This window comes from Podarcis muralis, chromosome 16, assembly GCF_964188315.1.
Source record: "Podarcis muralis chromosome 16, rPodMur119.hap1.1, whole genome shotgun sequence".
NCBI classification, from domain to species: domain Eukaryota; kingdom Metazoa; phylum Chordata; class Lepidosauria; order Squamata; family Lacertidae; genus Podarcis; species Podarcis muralis.
Window position 1 is genome coordinate 13,492,161 of NC_135670.1, and position 17,047 is coordinate 13,509,207.

Sequence of the window (17,047 nt, forward strand, 5' to 3'; positions counted from 1 at the left end):
TTGGATTTGAATTGATTTTATGTATGTGCTGTTGTCATTTTAAACTGTTTTGGCATGCATATAATTGTTTTGTTTTATAAACGCAATTGTTTTATATATGTTTTTTACTATATTGTTATTGTAAATTGTTTCAGGATGCCTCATGGGAAATGATTCATAAATGAAATATGATGATGATAGTGCTATAAATAAATAAGTAAGTAAGTAAGTAAGTAAGTAAATAGCCAGCCCTCACGGAAGCCGCTGCTGGAATAGGAGAGCTTTTAGCTGGGCACTCTTCCAGCTCTACAATTCTATGATTCTAACTCACTACAGTGAAAGATATGGGCCCACAGACTCCGCTATTCCGTGGAAGTGGAAGTGTTTCCTGCCCCCTGCGCCCGCAAGTTTGGGTGCAACCTGCAAATGCCAAATATTTCCCCAGCCACTCAGTTAAGCACAGTGATTAGTTGATTTGAGAAATGCTCCCATGGCCCCACCATTGCTGAAGAGCATCTGTTACCTTGCAGGTGCAGTCTTTCCCAAAACTTCTCCCCAACCACTCATTTCTCTGCCCCCCACCCCTAAGCACCACCCTTCTTCCCAGCGCCTTCCACACCTCCTGTGCAACCCGCCAGTGGCTAAGCATAGTGGGGTGGAGGGCAGGCCATTCTACCTTTGTATGCCTTTTGAAAGGGCCGTTGCTAAGCAATGGGAGGTTGCCGGTTGCTAAGGCCACTTGATGGGTTTTTGTTAACTGCCAAAGACCCTCTGGTGATTGAAGGGAGGGGAGGGGAGCTGGGCAAGGCAGGCAGCCTGGCTGGCTGGCTTCAGAGAGAGGGGCGGAGGGGGCTGGGATGGCGCCCTCCTAATTAAACTCCATCAACTGGGTTTAATCTATTGTTCCAAAGGCATCTTTGTTCAGAAGGGAGAAGGCCATTCCCTTGGGTGGAGTAGGATCTGGATCTGGGAATCCAAGCAGTGAGAACCTAAGGGAAGTCCTGCTGGATCAGGCCAAGGGCCCCTCTAGTCCAACATCCCATTCTCACAGGGGAGAGCCAAAAACCTATGGGAAGCCTGGAAGCAAGACACTTCCTCAGGCATCCTTCCACCTGGGTCCTCCCCATTCCCAGGCATCGGGAAGCTTGGAGCAGCTGCCTTTAAGTAAATCCTTACCATGTGGAAACTGGTATTGCTTCCAGGAAGGAATTAAAAAATAAGGATTTTCATTCTGGATCAGAGCTGAGATCCACCAGCAGTTAGTCAGCCAGTCTCTGTCCCAACCACCACCACCACCCATTTTGGTGTTTCGTACAGGGATGCGGGTGGCGCTGTGGGTTAAACCACAGAGCCTAGGACTTGCCAATCAGAAGGTCGGCGGTTCGAATCCCCGTGACGGGGTGAGCTCCCTGTTGCTCGGTCCCTGCTCCTGCCAACCTAGCAGTTCGAAAGCATGTCAAAGTGCAAGTAGATAAACAGGTACCGCTCTGGCGGGAAGGTAAACGGCGTTTCCCTGCGCTGCTCTGGTTCACCAGAAGCGGCTTAGTCATGCTGGCCACATGACCCGGAAGCTGTACGCCGGCTCCCTCGGCCAATAAAGCGTGATGAGAGCCGCAACCCCAGAGTCGGTCACAACTGGACCTAATGGTCAGGGGTCCCTTTACCTTTACCTTACATTTTGAACACTTGGGTGCCCTGTTTTTTCTGAATTGGAATTGAGACACACTTCACTCTAGGACAGAGTCAGGCCCAGCATCTGCTCACAGTCCCCTTGGACAGATCCTGGTACCCCAGAAGTGCCCACCTAGCTCTGATGCCTGCCTCCAGTCTCCTGTAGAAGAGTTAGAGCCCCTCCAGATTGTGTATTCATAACAATTTGTGCTCATTGTGGTATATGCAATCCCACTTTCAGTGTTGTTTGTGCCTGCAAAATCTCTGAGGCAGACGTACGGCTTTGTTTCCAATTTGCATGCCCTGTGACTTCCTGCTAAAATCCTGCAATGCAAATGTTCTGGGCTTGTTGGGGAAGCGCCACAGAGCAACATAGAAGGCAGAATGATGTCCAGTACAAATCCACCAGGAATGCATTGCTGTTGTGTCAATGACATGTTGCAGAACTCACCTATGGAAAAATCTACCAGCCTGGAAGGGCCCTTAGGCTAAGGTTACCAGATGTCCCCGGATTTACAAATCAGTCCCCATACAAAATCCATTGAAGTTGAAAAGTGTCCCCGGATTCATTAAAAAAAACTAGTAACCTTACCTTAGCTCTAGCCATTGCCATAACGGCTGCCATTTTGTTTTTACCTGTATGTCGCGCAGGTCTGGAGCACTGTGGGAAAAGAAGGTGGCAGCTGCCAATTAGGACTGCTGTTTCTTCACACACGTACATACACAATGCCCTGGATTGGAATGGTGTCCAAAATCAGGGGGGCTGTGATTGGCCTGGTATGCTTTAATAAGAGGACAAGGGATGATGTCCTTGGAATGATTTCTTTCAGCATTTGGGTGTTCATCCGTTGCAGACCCTTTACATCCAGGTTATCAAGTCTGTGGCAGGGGGTCAGGCTGGCCAACTCTTGGGGGCTCCTAGGGGCATAGTGCATGATGCCTGCACTGTCATTGTGTGTGTTGGGTCTGTGCCAAATGCCTGCAGGGTTGCTGAGCCGATTACAGGTCTGATAATAGCCCTGGGGCAGGATTAGGCCGGTTGTGGTCACTGCTTCCTTAAGTTTCTTATCCTCCCCGCTCCATCGTCAAAACAAGCTATGCCCAGTTCTTAGCCAGGAAACCCCTCTTGCCCTGTCCCTTGTGGCTGTACCACTTACTGGTGGAATAGGGAGGTCAAATTGCAATTCCTACGAAGTTCCTAAATGCCCAGCCATGTTCCATCATCTACTTTAGACTGTCTCCTGAGCCAACTTTCCCCTGCAAAGTTTGTCATCCAGAACCACTGCTGATATACAAGGGTGGCCTGGTGAACTACTACTGCCAAACCCATTTGGGGGAACAGCAGGGGTGATTTTCTCCTCATTACTCATATCTGCAAGTTTCTGATTAGTTTAGATTTGAAAGCGCCTCTGTCTCTTTTTCAGGCCAAGCGGCTTACAATGATCCAAAGCACAACAACAGTCTGCAGCTGCTTTTCTTTTTCCTAATCCTGAAAATAAGTCAACGTATATTAAATATTACTGGGGGGGTGGGAGGTCTTTATAAAACCACAAATTGCAGAAGGCCATGACAGAAAAAATATAAGAAGTCAAAGATTTAAAACATGTTTTAAAAATTGTTGACGGTTCCCTCAAAGGCTTTGCCTTCCACTCTTTTCTAAAGGCCTACCTTTTATCCCTCCTTGAGGCCTGCTTTTTCTTTCTTTCTGGCCTTTGACTCCAGAGCCCTTAATCCTGTTCTTGACAGTAACCACCTAAACTATGTGTTTTTTCCTCCCTCAGCTCCAGCGATCATTTTTCAGGGTGTCTCAGAGTAGGCACCCCTCTGAGTAGAATAAGGGCCCCCAAAGGCATTAGACTGGATCGCTTACCGCAATTTGAAGCTAGTGAAGTAATACACTTTACCTTCTAAAGGCTGCAATGTAAAACTAACCTTCCCCCCCCCCCCCCAATAATTTGTGCGTCTCCCTAAGTTTTCTTCCCACTTTGTATCTTGTCCTTGGGACAGAGACCCGTCTCTTTTGTTAATGCCATTCTGTAAGGTGCCTTGGATGTGATGAAATTATGATTATGGTAATTGCATTATTATCTAAACTAATTTATTGCAGCTGCTGATTAAGTGCATCGGAAGGCAGATTTTGTTTTTCATGTTTTGGAATAGCAAGCACTAGGACAATATTTACATTCATATCTGCTTCTGTTTTATTGTATTAAAAATAAAACACTGGGGTTTGTTTGTTTGTTGCCTTTTTTCTCGGGGGGTGGGGTGTTGTAAAAGGAACAAGTTCCTAGCCGCTGAGATAGAGGGAGATGCTGAGATCTCAGAAGTGAGATGTGTTACTAATAGGGTTGCCACCTTTGGTCAGGAAAAATAAAGAACAGGTTGGGAGGGAGAGAATTGGGGGGCTGGAAATTTCTTTATTCACCATCACCTTTTCAAGGAAGGACTTTTGGGGGCAAATGCCCTCACATTTTAGCTGCTACGCTGCACTCTGTGATTTCTTTTCCTTCCAAAAAAATTAGCATCATTGGTTCAGAACAAGCATTAAACTAAAAGCCCAGTGGCTCTTGACTCTCTGCTGATCAGCATCCCCCTCGCTGTTCCACAGGCCTCCCTGTGGCCAGCCCTGCAGGGGAAGGCGTTGGCTGTATCCATTGTTAGTCCTACACAGTACAGACCCATTGAAAACAATGGACATGCCTAATTTAGGTCCATTAATTTCTGTGGCTCTAATCTGAGCATAATTTAGTTGGTCGCAACGCATTGTTGCAAAAACAGACTCTCTGGGTGAGTGGCTTTGATATGTTTTGCTTTGCATTGGCTTCTCTGCCCTCTCCTGATTTCAGTACGTTAATTGATTTTTTTTCTTAATTGAAGGCCTGTTTCCTAGTGGCAAAATTAGCTCTTTAAAACTTACTCTGTCTCAATGTAAATCAGTATGGTTGGAACCATCCAGTTCCAGCTGGTCTTGGCTGCAATGGGCACTGAACTGGCCGCATAGATATTCCCACCATTCCTCCAAGGCACAGTGCATGGTTCTCCCTCCCCCTGTATTATCTGCCCAACAACCCTGTGGGTTAGGCTGAGAGCTGTTGTCTAGCCCAAAGTCACACTGAGAGCTTAATGGCCGAGTGGAGGTTTCAACCCTGGTCTCCCAGGTCCTAGTCCAACTCTCTAACCACTCCACCACACTGCCTCATAGGTGATCTGCTGCTCTAGCACCCCTGACGTGTGCCCCTCCAATTTCTTCCTGAAAACTTCTAATAACGGGGAGTTCACCTGTTTCAATGCCTAGCATCTCATAGCATCAGGAAGTTTTCCTCTGAGCAGACAACACATTCAGTTGCATCCAACTAAGTGCTACTCAGAGCTGACTCTTTGAAATTAATGAGCCTATGTCCATTCTTTTGCAATGGATCAACTTGGACTTATGTTGGATGCAACCCGTTGAGATTAATAAGCCTAAATTAGTTATGTCCTTTAATTCCAATGGCTCTGTTCTGAGGACGACTGATGTTTCGTACAGCCTACCATTGCCTCTTTGAGGCTCGAAGGAGGGAAGCAGTTTGGAGGAGACGGGGCAACGGCATGGAAAAAAAGAGACCCACTTGGTTTCTCCTTAAGGACAAAGCCCTTTTGAAGTGTGGGGGTGGGGGGAAGAGTCCGTGGGGCACATATCCAACCCCCTCCCCTCAGCATGGCACTCTTGCTGGCCTCCTTTTTCCAGCTCTCAATCCCTCCTGCCCGTTGGGGGGGGGGGAGACACTGTGTAACACTTAATGTCTGTTGAATTGACCCCTGACCCAGCGTCGCTGCCCGGGCCTGGACTCCAGCTTTTGTTTTCCGTGGCGGTTCCCACAAAAGCAAACGGTTCCTTCCCAGCGTCATGGTCCCAGCTGGGCAGGGAGAGAGAGAGGGGAAGGGAAGGGGGCATCAGCAAGGGTGGTCTTCTCAGGACTCCCTGAGAGAGCGGGAAGTAGGCTCTCAAGCCCGTGCTGGCCCAAGACATTTTGCTGCATGAGGCAAAGGATGTGAAGGGCCACATGCGGTTGCTGGATCGGCCTAGTCATAGTCCAGCATTCTGTCTTCAGAGAGGCCAACCAGATGACTATAGGAAGCCCCACAAGCAGGACCTGGGTGCAAGAGCCCACTTGCGATTCCTACCAACTGTGGTATTCAGGGGCCTACAGACTTCCAACAGTGGAGGGAGAACATAGCCACTGTGGCTTGTAGCCATTGTCAGCCCAGCAACTTTTACCTTTCTGAATTTGTCTAATCCTATAAGAAAATAAGGGGACGCGGGTGGCACTGTGGGTTAAACCACAGAGCCTAGGGCTTGCCGATCAGAAGGTCGGCTGTTTGAATCCCCGCGACGGGGTGAGCTCCCATTGCTCAGTCCCTGCTCCTGCCAACCTAGCAGTTCGAAAGCACGTCAAAGTGCAAGTAGATAAATAGGTACTGCTCCGGTGGGAAGGTAAACGGCGTCTCCGTGCGCTGTTCTGGTTTGCCAGAAACGGCTTATTCATGCTGGCCACATGACCCGGAAGCTGTATGCCAGCTCCCTCGGCCAATAAAGCGAGATGAGCGCCGCAACCCCAGAGTCGGCCACGACTGGACCTAATGGTCAGGGGTCCCCTTTACCCTTTATTAGAAAATAAGAACAGCCCAATGTGGCCCATCTAGTCCAGTACACAATTCTCCACACTTGTGATTCCCAGCAACTGGTATTCCCACTGCACTCCCTCCCTGGAAGCTGTAACCGGGGGGGGGGGGGGATTTCCTCAGGAAAACAGCATGCATGAAGGAGGTTAGTGTCACCGCTGGCTACTCCCCATGGCTGCTTTTTATTTGTGTCTGCAAGTGGATGTCAAAAGCACATTTAAAGTAACTTAGAAGCAGGGAACGGATTCAGAACGTTGGTACATCTAGCTCAGTGTCGCCCACTCTGACTGGCAGCTTTTCCCAGCCTTACCTGGGGGACAACAGGGAACCTACGCATGCAGGCCAATGCTCTACCACTGAGTTATGGTTCTTCTCCTAAAATAAAGTAGGGTTCCAGTCCTCATGGTTGTAAATAAAGGACTGCTTTAAGTAGGAACGTAAGGCAGTATGTACTGAAACAATACAAGGCAGCAGAGTCGGGTCATTGGTCTATCTAGCTCAGTATTGTCAACACTGACTGGTAGCAGCCTCTACAGGTTTTCAGAAAGTGAGTCTCACTCTGTCTTGCCTAGAGATGCAAAGAATCAAACGTGGGACCTTCTACATGCAAAGGAGATGCTCTTATCTCTGAGCTGCAGCTCTTTTAGGAAGTTGCCTTATACAGTCCATTGGTCCATCTAGTTCAATATTGTCTATACTGATTGGCAGTGGTTCTCCATGGTTTCATACAAGGAGTTTTTCCCAGCCCTGCATAAAGATGTCAGGGATTGAACCTGGGACCTTCTAAGTGCAAAACAAATGCTCTTTTAAACCCAAAGTTGTTGTTGTTGTGGGTGGTTTTAAAAAAGACAAAACCCTTCCATATTTTTATGTGCTTCTCAATTGCTCTGGTTGCAGCCAATGGGTATGCTGCCACATCTGCTTTATTTGTATTTGGTGAGCCCTTATTCTGGATTTTCATAAGGCACTCTGTTCCTTTACCGGTTCTTGGGACTTCCAAATGCAAGTGGGACCTTTAACAAAATCTTGCAGCATGAAGTGCTCCTGTTCAGAGTTCAAGGCAGAGAGCCATGCCCTTTTCCAGAACACTCCATTCCCCCTCCATAGTCATCCAGCATTCTGCACCTGCTGAGCGTGCCCAATCCTCAGTGGCCTGTACTTTGGGGTTGAGGGGGTTCCTCCACTTGGTTCCCCCCCAAAAAATATTTTTTATACCCCTACCACCTCCCCTTTTGGGGATGCTTGTTGATGCTTCCCTCCTGTTTTTGCACAATGCCATTTTTGTCTCCATGCAATATTCTGATAATGAGTTCTCAACTATTTATTTCATTCAATTTTTCACCTCCCCCCCTTTATCACTAGGATACCTGGGCAGGACAAAAGACAAGAGTATTGGTTCGATTTCAGGGGAAGAAAATTTGGTGGGCTGGGTTGAGGTGTTAGAATCATATAGGGTTAGAAAGTACCCCCCCCCCCCCCCCGTCTGACCCCCTGCAATGCAGGAATCACAGCTTCCTGTGATGGTGTTGTTGCTTCCATAACCCCCTGCATGTGCTTCTGTGGTTTCTTGTCTGCAATGCAGGTCGTGTGCGGATCCAAGAGGGCGCCTCTCTCTGGATTGAGCAGCTGCGTGCCGAGGACCAGGGCTGGTACGAGTGCCGGGTGCTCTTTCTCGACCGACCCAACAGTGACGACGAGTTCCAAAACGGCACCTGGATCCACCTCACTGTCAATTGTATGCTCTGGGTTTTTATTTGTTAATTTACATTTTGTTTTGTTTTTAATTTGTTTAATCGTGTTTTTTTTTATACAAACATCAACTGCAAAAGACACATACAACAAAAACCATAACAACAACAATAACAACACAATTTGACAATTCAGATTTGAATACACTGATATACCTACGACTACACCTTTTTTAACAATATTTTCCCACCTCTCTCTCCTCCCCCTACTTCCCACCACTATCTGCCTTATCGCTTAAATATTCGTTCCAGATTTCTTCGTATTTATCCATTCTTATTTTGCGTCGACATGCAATTCTTTCATATGTAGCTAATCTTCCATATTATCAATCCATGTGCTTAATGGAATCTTTTTGTGGCTCTTCCAATTCATCAAAACAAGTTTTTTTGCTTCTAATATAGTACATCCATTTTTTTTGACCCCTTGAAATCTCCCACGTTTCCAGAATAGAATTAAATTCGGTTCCCCTAAATAGCAATTTCTTTTTATTACTCTTGCTATAAATATCCTCACCTCGCACCAAAATGATCTTCTCATCAGGCAGTTAATCAACATATGTACTAAGTTCGCATTTTTGCTCCCACATCTCCAGCTTTTTAAATTTACTTCAGGGTTGATCAATGCGGTTCCTTCTACATGTTTGGGACTACAACTCCCATCAGCCTCAACCTGCCTGGCCAATGGCCATAGAATCAAGGAATCAAAGAATTGCAGAGTTGGAAGGGACCCAAAGGGTCATTTAATCAAACCCCCTCCCAACAATGGTGGGTGTTGGATTCAACAAGATCTGAAGGGCTTCACATTAGATTGATTTCAATTTCTATCTTGTCTCTTTCCATAGAGCAAAAACTTTTTAAGGATTCAGGAAGCTGGGATAAAAGAGGCTTATACAATTATTAATGGTGCATGATGGAGGAAAAGAACGATATTTCCCCCCTTTCGTATAACAACAATTGAGGTGACATAGGGATGGACAACTTCGGCAATTTCGGTTTCTCTTTGTTTATCATTTTCCCAACCTTAAACTCAGGTCTCCATATTTCCACATCGGTGTGCAATTTATTTTATTTATTTTTTTGAAAAAGTCTTCATGAAAATTAATCAGTGTCTAGTGTGGATTTCTCCTAATGTGCACACCTTTGCAGAGCAATTTCCCATACTATGAAACATTTTTGTATATTGTTGTCACTAATATACACATTTTTATGCATGCTTTACCTCAGAATGTGCTTTTTTCCACACATTTCTTAACTGGAGAACTGCTTTGCAAGCTCAGGAAACTGCCAATTTCAAAGGATGTTTGCATTTTGTTTGGAAATGCACTGAAGTGTGGAATGGGGAACCATGTTTGCACAACAGATATGGCTGGACTCTCATCTGCCCCAGCCAGTGTGGATGGTGGAAATTGGGTACCCCTTGGTGCAGGAGCCTGTCCACTTGTATTTTTTAAAGCAGTATGCACAATGATATAAGGAGGGTTGCATACCGTGCATTTAAAGCACTCCAATGCCGGTTTAACAGTCATGGCTTCCTCCAAAGAATCCTGGGAACTGTAGTTTGTTAAGGGTGCTGAGAGCTGTTAGGAGAGCCTTCCCATCAGCCTTAACAGACTACACTTCCCAGGATGCATGGTGTGGATGTGACCTAAATGTCCTCGTTTGGGCCCATCCCTTATCCTTCGCATCCTGGTTTACTCGGCACCAGACCCCCTTTTGTCTCCCATCTGCTTAGCTCTTCTTCCAGACCCTCATCCCAGTCTGTAATCCTGCCCTCTCCCAGCTTCTGTCTCCCCAGCTACTCATCCCTGCTCTGCTGCCTAATCAATTGCTATTATCCTTGAACAGATGACCAGCCCCTACTTGCAGCTGAGACATTAAAAAGGGAGGGGGTGGGCATTTGTCAAGGGGATAAGACCTGGGGTACCAGGGGAGGATAGGCATGGGGGAGGAATTTGATTCATCTGACATTTAAAGGCAAAGCTATATAATTTGCACTTCCAGAACCAATATGCAAACAGAAATGCATTTTGGAATTTGCAATTTTCCAGGGTGGTTTGCCAGCCAAGTAACGTGTACAAATGTGCATTAAAAAGTCCATAAATATGCATATAATCTTGAAAATAAAATTCAAAAATATATTACATTTGGGGAAATTGCTTGCAAGAATGTGTATGTTAGGCAAAGTTCCACACAAAAATTCATATATTGGGAGAATTTTGCACGAAAATGCTGATTAATTTTCACAAAGATTTATAAAACATCCCTCTTCTCCCAGGCCTTTGGCCAATTTAACAATTTATTGCATTTTAAATTGTTGAGGCTGTTACAGGTAATGTTCTGTTTGTCATTACGTTACATATTTTTGTGTTTTTATACTATAAACTGCCCTGTAATCCTTGGCCGGAGGACATCCTTAGAATCGTAGAGTTGGAAGGGAGATCACAAGAGCCATCTAGTCCAGGCCCCTGCAAGGCGGGATTCTTTTGCGCTATGTGGGACTCGAACCCACAACTCTGAAATTAAGAGCCTCATGCTGTACCAGCTGAGCTATCCCCAATTCACACTTACCCAAATTCTAAAATGCAGGTTTCCAACCAAGCAATGTGCACCAAAGTGCAATATTAGGCGAGATTTATTTGCAAAAAAAAATCTGTATGTTAGACAAAATTGTGTAAAAAAGAAAAGTGTATATTAGGAGAAAATCACACTAGAATGCTGATAAAATGCCTCTTTTAAAAAAATCGCAAACTGTTGTGGAAATGTGGAGAACTGAAATTATGACCGGAAAAGTGAGAAACAGAGAGAAACCAGAATTGACTTGTTTTGCCCATCCCTAGGTGAGGATATATATTTCTTTTTAAAATGTACTAACAAGTGTTTTTTTATACCAAAATCTGCACCTTTTAAACATATTTTGACATTTGATCTTTCATCCAGAGAGGTCAAAGTGGTGTACATGGTTCTTTCATTTAATCCGCATAACAGTAGGTTGCTAGGAGTCACAGGAGGGGCAAGTGCTGTTGTACTCAGGTGCTGCTTGTGGGGATCTGATAGGCCAGAGGTTTTCAACCTTTTTGGGTCCACGGCTCCCTTGACCAACTACATTCCTTCTGCAGCACCCCTGTGGGGCTCAGGAGCCCAGTTACATCACCCCTTGCCTGCAGAGCCAACAGCCCCTCACCCCATTTCAAACACCCTCCCTTGTGGAGTGTTCCCTCAACCTCCTCTTCTCCCCTCTCCTTGGGAGTTTCTGGGCTGCCGCCCCTGGTCTCTGAACTGCTCCCCCTGCCCCAAAGAGAGGTGCCTCCTCCCACTGCCCCACAGGGGCCTGAGAAGCACCCCCTGGCCAGCCCCAAAGGTACCATTCCCCTGGGGAACTTGTAGCCAGGACTGTTGCAACAAACAGCTGTGCAAGCCTTTGGGAGGCAGAGATGCGAGAGGACATCAGGGGAAGGGAGGGAAGGAAAGAGGAACAGAGGCCAGTGTGGCCCTGACCATCATTCAGGGTGCCACAGCACACTGGTTGAAAACCACTGCCATCGGCATTTGGTCAGCTACAGTGAGAACAGGATGCTGGACTAGATAGGCCTCCAGCCTGATCTAGTCAGGACTCATCTGGTGTTCTCATAATAACATTTCTGATGATTCGGGTGCTCTTCTCATAAGGTCTGTCTTGCAGTTCCCCCCACCTTCCAGGAGACCCCGCCAGCTTTCATAGAAGTGCAAGACCAAAAGTCTCTCACGTTGACCTGCTCTGCAGCGGGAAACCCCCAGCCAGTCGTCACTTGGAAGAGAGACAACCAAGCCATAGAAAGTGGAGACAAGGTTCAGGTAAGGCGTGTGAATGTAGCCCAGGAACCAAGGGTCTAGACCAGGCATCCCCAGCCTTCGGCCCTCCAGATGTTTTGGACTACAGTTCCCATCATCCCTGACCACTGGTCCCTTTAGCTAGGGATCATGGGAGTTGTAGGCCAAAACATCTGGATGGCCGCAGGTTGGGGGGTGCCTGGTCTAGACTACAATTCCCACAACCCCCAGCCTGGTTGAACCATTGGTTAGCGATGATGTGAGTTGTAAGCCAACAACTGGAGACCCGAAGTTGAAGAACTCTGATCAAGAAACGGAGTGGGGAGCTTGTGGTCCCCCCAAAAGTTGTTGGCCTGCAAGAGTCCCAACTGGCATGGCCCAGTGGTCAGGGAGAATGAGAATGACCGTCAGACAACAGCTGGAGGACCATAAGTCACCAACCCCTAGTCTAGAAATGCTTGTAGACAGAATCATCTTACAAGCTGAGAACCTGGCCTTTGAACTGGGAATTGTGTGATTGTTTTATTTTTAAAGGGGGCGTGAGTATGTTTCTAGACCTCATGGTAATCAAGCATATTCTGGAAGTGCCCCATTCCTGACTCCTGTTTTAAATGACTTTCAATTCTCTCTTTCCTTCCCTGTTTGCCCGGAACATACTTTCAGATGCCCTGCATAGTGCCTTCTCCCTTCCTTCACACCTGGCTCTTCAGGTGTAGTTTGGCTTCCACTCCCATCATCCTAAGCCATTTTAGCCAATACTCTGCTTTAAAACCCTCCTCAAAATGTGCAGATTACAAATCTCAAATGAGAATATGCTGTTTTCATTTTCGTTTTATGGTTGTTTAATAGTGTATTCATTCTCAGTTAGCCTCCCTGGAAATGCCATTGACATTGAAGGGCAGGATATAACATGTCAGCAATAAATGAATGTGTTCACATTTATTGGATTTGGTGAGATTTCCCCCTGCTCCATACGCACAAAATTAAAAAGGTGTTTAAATAAATGCATTTTCAGAATACCTCCAGTGTTTTCTGGTCTTACAGAGAGCTGAAAATGGTGGCAGATTCTCTCCCCTACATGAGCAGTTTCTATGGTTCACAACTTAGGGTTTTAATAAATCCAGGTATTTAAAAGGTAAAGGTACCCCTGCCTGTACGGGCCAGTCTTGACAGACTCTAGGGTTGTGCGCCCATCTCACTCAAGAGGCCGGGGGCCAGCGCTGTCCGGAGACACTTCCGGGTCACGTGGCCAGCGTGACATCGCTGCTCTGGCGAACCAGAGCCGCACACGGAAACGCCGTTTACCTTCCCGCTAGTCCCTATTTATCTACTTGCACCCGAGGGTGCTTTCGAACTGCTAGGTTGGCAGGCGCTGGGACCGAGCAACGGGAGCGCACCCCGCCGCGGGGATTCAAACCGCCGACCTTTCGATCGGCAAGCCCTAGGCACTGAGGCTTTTACCCACAGCGCCACCCGGGTCCCAGTAATCCAGGTATTTAAGAGAACATTATTGTCAGGAGCCAGAGACAGGAGTAGGTCAACAGTTTTTAAAAAACATCGCTCTCAGTGATGTTAACACTTTATTCCAGAAACCCAGCACAGGCCTGGTGAGCACAGCAACTCTTCCCAGCAGTGCTTGAACCAATGAGGGAGTTTCAGGGACTGAAGGCCCCCACCTTCCCACTGCTCTCCAGGGACCCGCCCTCTTCATTTCTCTGTGCATTCTGGGAGACCAGGAAGAAGGGGAGCTGGTTCCAGGAGGGGGAGATTCCCTGGCTTCTTCAGCAGCCTGCCTCCGCTCTGCTTCTTGACCTCCCCTCTGCTTCTGCCTCTGAATCAGGACTGCCCTCTGCCGCAGCCTCTTCCTGCTCACTAAACCCTGTTGCCTCTTCAGCTTCTGACACCTTCTCCTCCCAGTCTGCTCCCTCTGACCACTCAGCATTGTCCCACCACCCCCTGGCTCTGAGCCTTCTTACCCTGGAGGTTCCTGTGGGGGTTCCCCAGCTAGTACCTCCTGCCATTCCTCTGCATCCAGCCAGTCCATGACAATTACAGGGGTACCTTGGTTTACAACCATAATCCGTTCTGGAGGTCCGTTTGTAACCCAAAACAGGTTGTAACTCAAGGCGCGCTTTCGTCAATGGGGCCTCCAAAAAAAAAAATTGTTCATAATCCCCCCCCCCAAAAAAGGGTTGTAATCCAAGTTTGCAAATTGGGACACACACTTCTGGGTTTGACGTGTTTGTAATCCAAAACGTATGGTTTGCAAACCAAGGTACCACTGTACTAGTATTCGTGTTACTGCCATCCATAAAGCATCCTCCTCTGAGTCCCATGTGTCTCCTGAAACCCAGCATCTCCCTTACATCAGGGGTGCCTGGTGTGAAGCTTTCAGAGCCTGCCTCTAGAGCAGGTGTGAAGAACCTTTGAACTGCAACTCCCATCATCCCTGGGTCTTGGCCTGCTGGGACTGATGGCAACCGTAGGTCAGCAACAGCCGGAGGGAGCAAGCTTCCCCACGCTTGTGCTAGAGGTTCTTTTTCATCATGGGACACCTTTGCTATTATATTTCTTTGCTTACTTAGTTTATGGTCCACCACTGGTGTAATTAACACCCAAGTTTATTCTCCTGCCCTTGTTTGCTCCTTCTCATTGAGGAAGTGCAGGCCAGTTAAACCTGTTTGCCAACCCCCTTTAATCTGTCCCCTCCTGAAAATGGTTGAGCTACCCCACCCCAGGTTTTACTGCCTAGGAATGGGAAGCTGTTTCATGTGATTTGTTTAGGGGCAACTAGTGAGCCTTTGTGGCTGGTTGAGGACTTCCCTGTAGTACTGTTTATTCTGAAGAGGAATTTCATGCCTTCCCCACCCAGAGAAATAAAAAACCAATAATTAGTTTCAGAAACCCTAAGAGATGGATTTCCTAGTGGGTGCATAGGCACTGAATTAATTGTCAAGCTCATTTTAGAACCGTTCTCTAACAAATATACCTAAGGTCTGGCTGACCCCTGCTGGCCAATCAAAGGAAACAAGCATTTGACTTGCTCTCTTCAAGAAAGCCTTGCAATGTGGTATGCGACTGTTTGGAGTGCTAGCGAGCCCTGACCTTTTTCAGTATATCCCAGTGGTTTTTGGGGGGTGGGGGTGGGAAAGCCCACTTAGACTGACCCATGCCCCCCCCCCCACTGACATGCAGCCCTGGAGGATTAGCCAAATGGGAATTGGATCCTCATGCAAAAAAGGAAGTTTTGCACCCCTGTATAAAACCCGTATTTCGGGTGAGAATGCTGAGGCCAAGAGGACAATGTTTTTCCCTAGAGTCACACTGTGAACTCAGGTGAGATCTGAACAAGCTCACATACTTAGTCCTTGCTGTTCTTAAGTTAATAAGAGGGATGGGGAGAAATCTGATTTGTTCTCATTTAAAGACATACCTGCTTAAGTCATACTTTCTGAAGCACAGCCATCCTTTGAATTTTGCCCTTATTAACTTTAGCAATCCAGTTCTCCAGCCAAGTATTGTGTAAAAAAACAATGCATATACTTGAGTAAAGTATGTGTGGAAATTCATATATCCGTGAAGATAACATACAAAACTGCATTATATTGAGGAAAATATAAATGTTAGGGGAAATAAGCTTTGCAAAACCTGTATATTAGGTAAAATTGTGTATGTGAATGCGTATGCTGAAGACATCGCTCTTTATCTTGGCCTTTGAGACCTACGGTATATATTTTCAGGGCATACCCTATTTCTGTGAGTGCAGTTTGCTTTAAACTGTTTTCAGTATTGAAGTTAAAATTGCTGTAACCTGCTGTGGGTGTGAAGTCAAATTAATAATGATGGTGATATATTTAGAGAAATTCATGCTGAAATGGTGATGAATTTTTATGAGGACTTTCTTAAAAAACCATGAACTATACTGGAAATCTAGAGAACTGAAGACTGGAAAACAGAGAGAAGACATTTGCCCATCCCTTGTTAAGGGAATTGACAGAAACTCATTGAGGAATTGATTTTCCTGGTCTTCTTGACCACCTCGTTGGCCGTACAATTTCTTGGTGAGGAGATGCTGGAGGGGTTTTTTCTTGCTTGCTCCAAGCCTTTCCTAAATGATGTGCTTCCCACCAGGTGAAGAATGGGAGCCTTGTCTTTGCCGGTGTGGAGCGGGCCAGCGCCGGGGCCTACACCTGCCACGCCACCAGTGAAGAGGGCGCCATCACCCACACAACCCGCCTGCTGGTGCAAGGTAAACAGGAGAAGGGGCAGCATCTTTCCCAAACTGGGTTAAGCAGCATTTTAACACAGGATGCTGCTGTACAAGCTTATCTGTCCATAGAGCCCATGGGGGGTGGGGAGGGGAACCTCAGTCCTGGGAGCCAAATGCGGCCCTCCGGAGACTCTTCCCAAGCTCCTCCCATTCCCAGGCCACACCCCTGGCTGGTCCTCCTCTGCAGCCTCCTCCAGTGATCTTTACCTGGCTGGAGTGTATGCATGGTACTTGCTTGCCACGATGGAGATGGGGTGTATGCCTGGCCCCTGGAAGGTTACTCATAAGTGAATGGAAAAATGGTTTCCCACCCCTGACCTAGCCCAAAATTGTCCTGCTCTCGCTGGCAGCAACTCCCTAGCGTGCCATGCAGAAAAAGAATTTTTCCCATCACCTTCAACTGTATCCTTTAAATTGGAGGTGCCAGGGATGAAACCTGGAACCTTCTCTGCATGTGCACAGTCCTGCACTCTGCTAATGAGCTGGCTTCTCCCTCCCTGGAGTGCAGGAAGTTCATGTCTTGCCAAAATTTGCTGCGCTAGCCCAGGACTGCTGTCTCCCCACCCCTCCACATTTTAAAGATTCTGGCAGAAGCCTTTCCCACAACCCTGCTATCTGATCCTTCATTTAACTGGATATGCCAGGGATTGAACCAGAAACTTTGTGTGTGCTAAACATGTGCTTTACGACCACTCCCCCAGTTTACCATCCAGACTTCCTGGCAGATACAAGTGCACAGCTATGGGAGTCAAGCATGTCTCTGATTTCCAAAGGGAATCTTGGCATAACTTCGGAGTCAATAGTTCCACATTTTATCACTGGCAGGGTTTGGGGGAGAGGAGTGCCTTTCTGTCCTTAGATTTGGGGAAACTCAGACTCGGGGAGAGGGGCTCAATGTAGCTCCCTTGGC

General features: G+C 47.0%; 1 protein-coding gene and 1 long non-coding RNA gene across 7 annotated transcripts in view; both read left to right on the top strand.

The window, feature by feature from the left end:
• The window catches only part of IGSF9 (immunoglobulin superfamily member 9), a 64,481-nt gene that overhangs the window by 28,399 nt on the left and 19,035 nt on the right, over positions 1–17,047 (top strand). For 5 of the 6 annotated variants that reach the window (XM_028710783.2, XM_028710785.2, XM_077920366.1 and 2 more), the window contains exons 4-6: positions 7,895–8,047; positions 11,740–11,891; positions 15,999–16,116. In XM_028710783.2, coding sequence (XP_028566616.2) covers positions 7,895–8,047; positions 11,740–11,891; positions 15,999–16,116 — 423 coding nt within the window. The remainder of the gene's footprint in view (positions 1–7,894; positions 8,048–11,739; positions 11,892–15,998; positions 16,117–17,047) is intronic. The other variant, XM_028710787.2, reaches the window with a different exon arrangement.
• LOC144325809 (uncharacterized) lies at positions 11,906–14,031 on the top strand. Its single transcript, XR_013390993.1, has 2 exons — positions 11,906–12,991; positions 13,360–14,031. It is a non-coding gene; the product is annotated as an uncharacterized LOC144325809 (long non-coding RNA).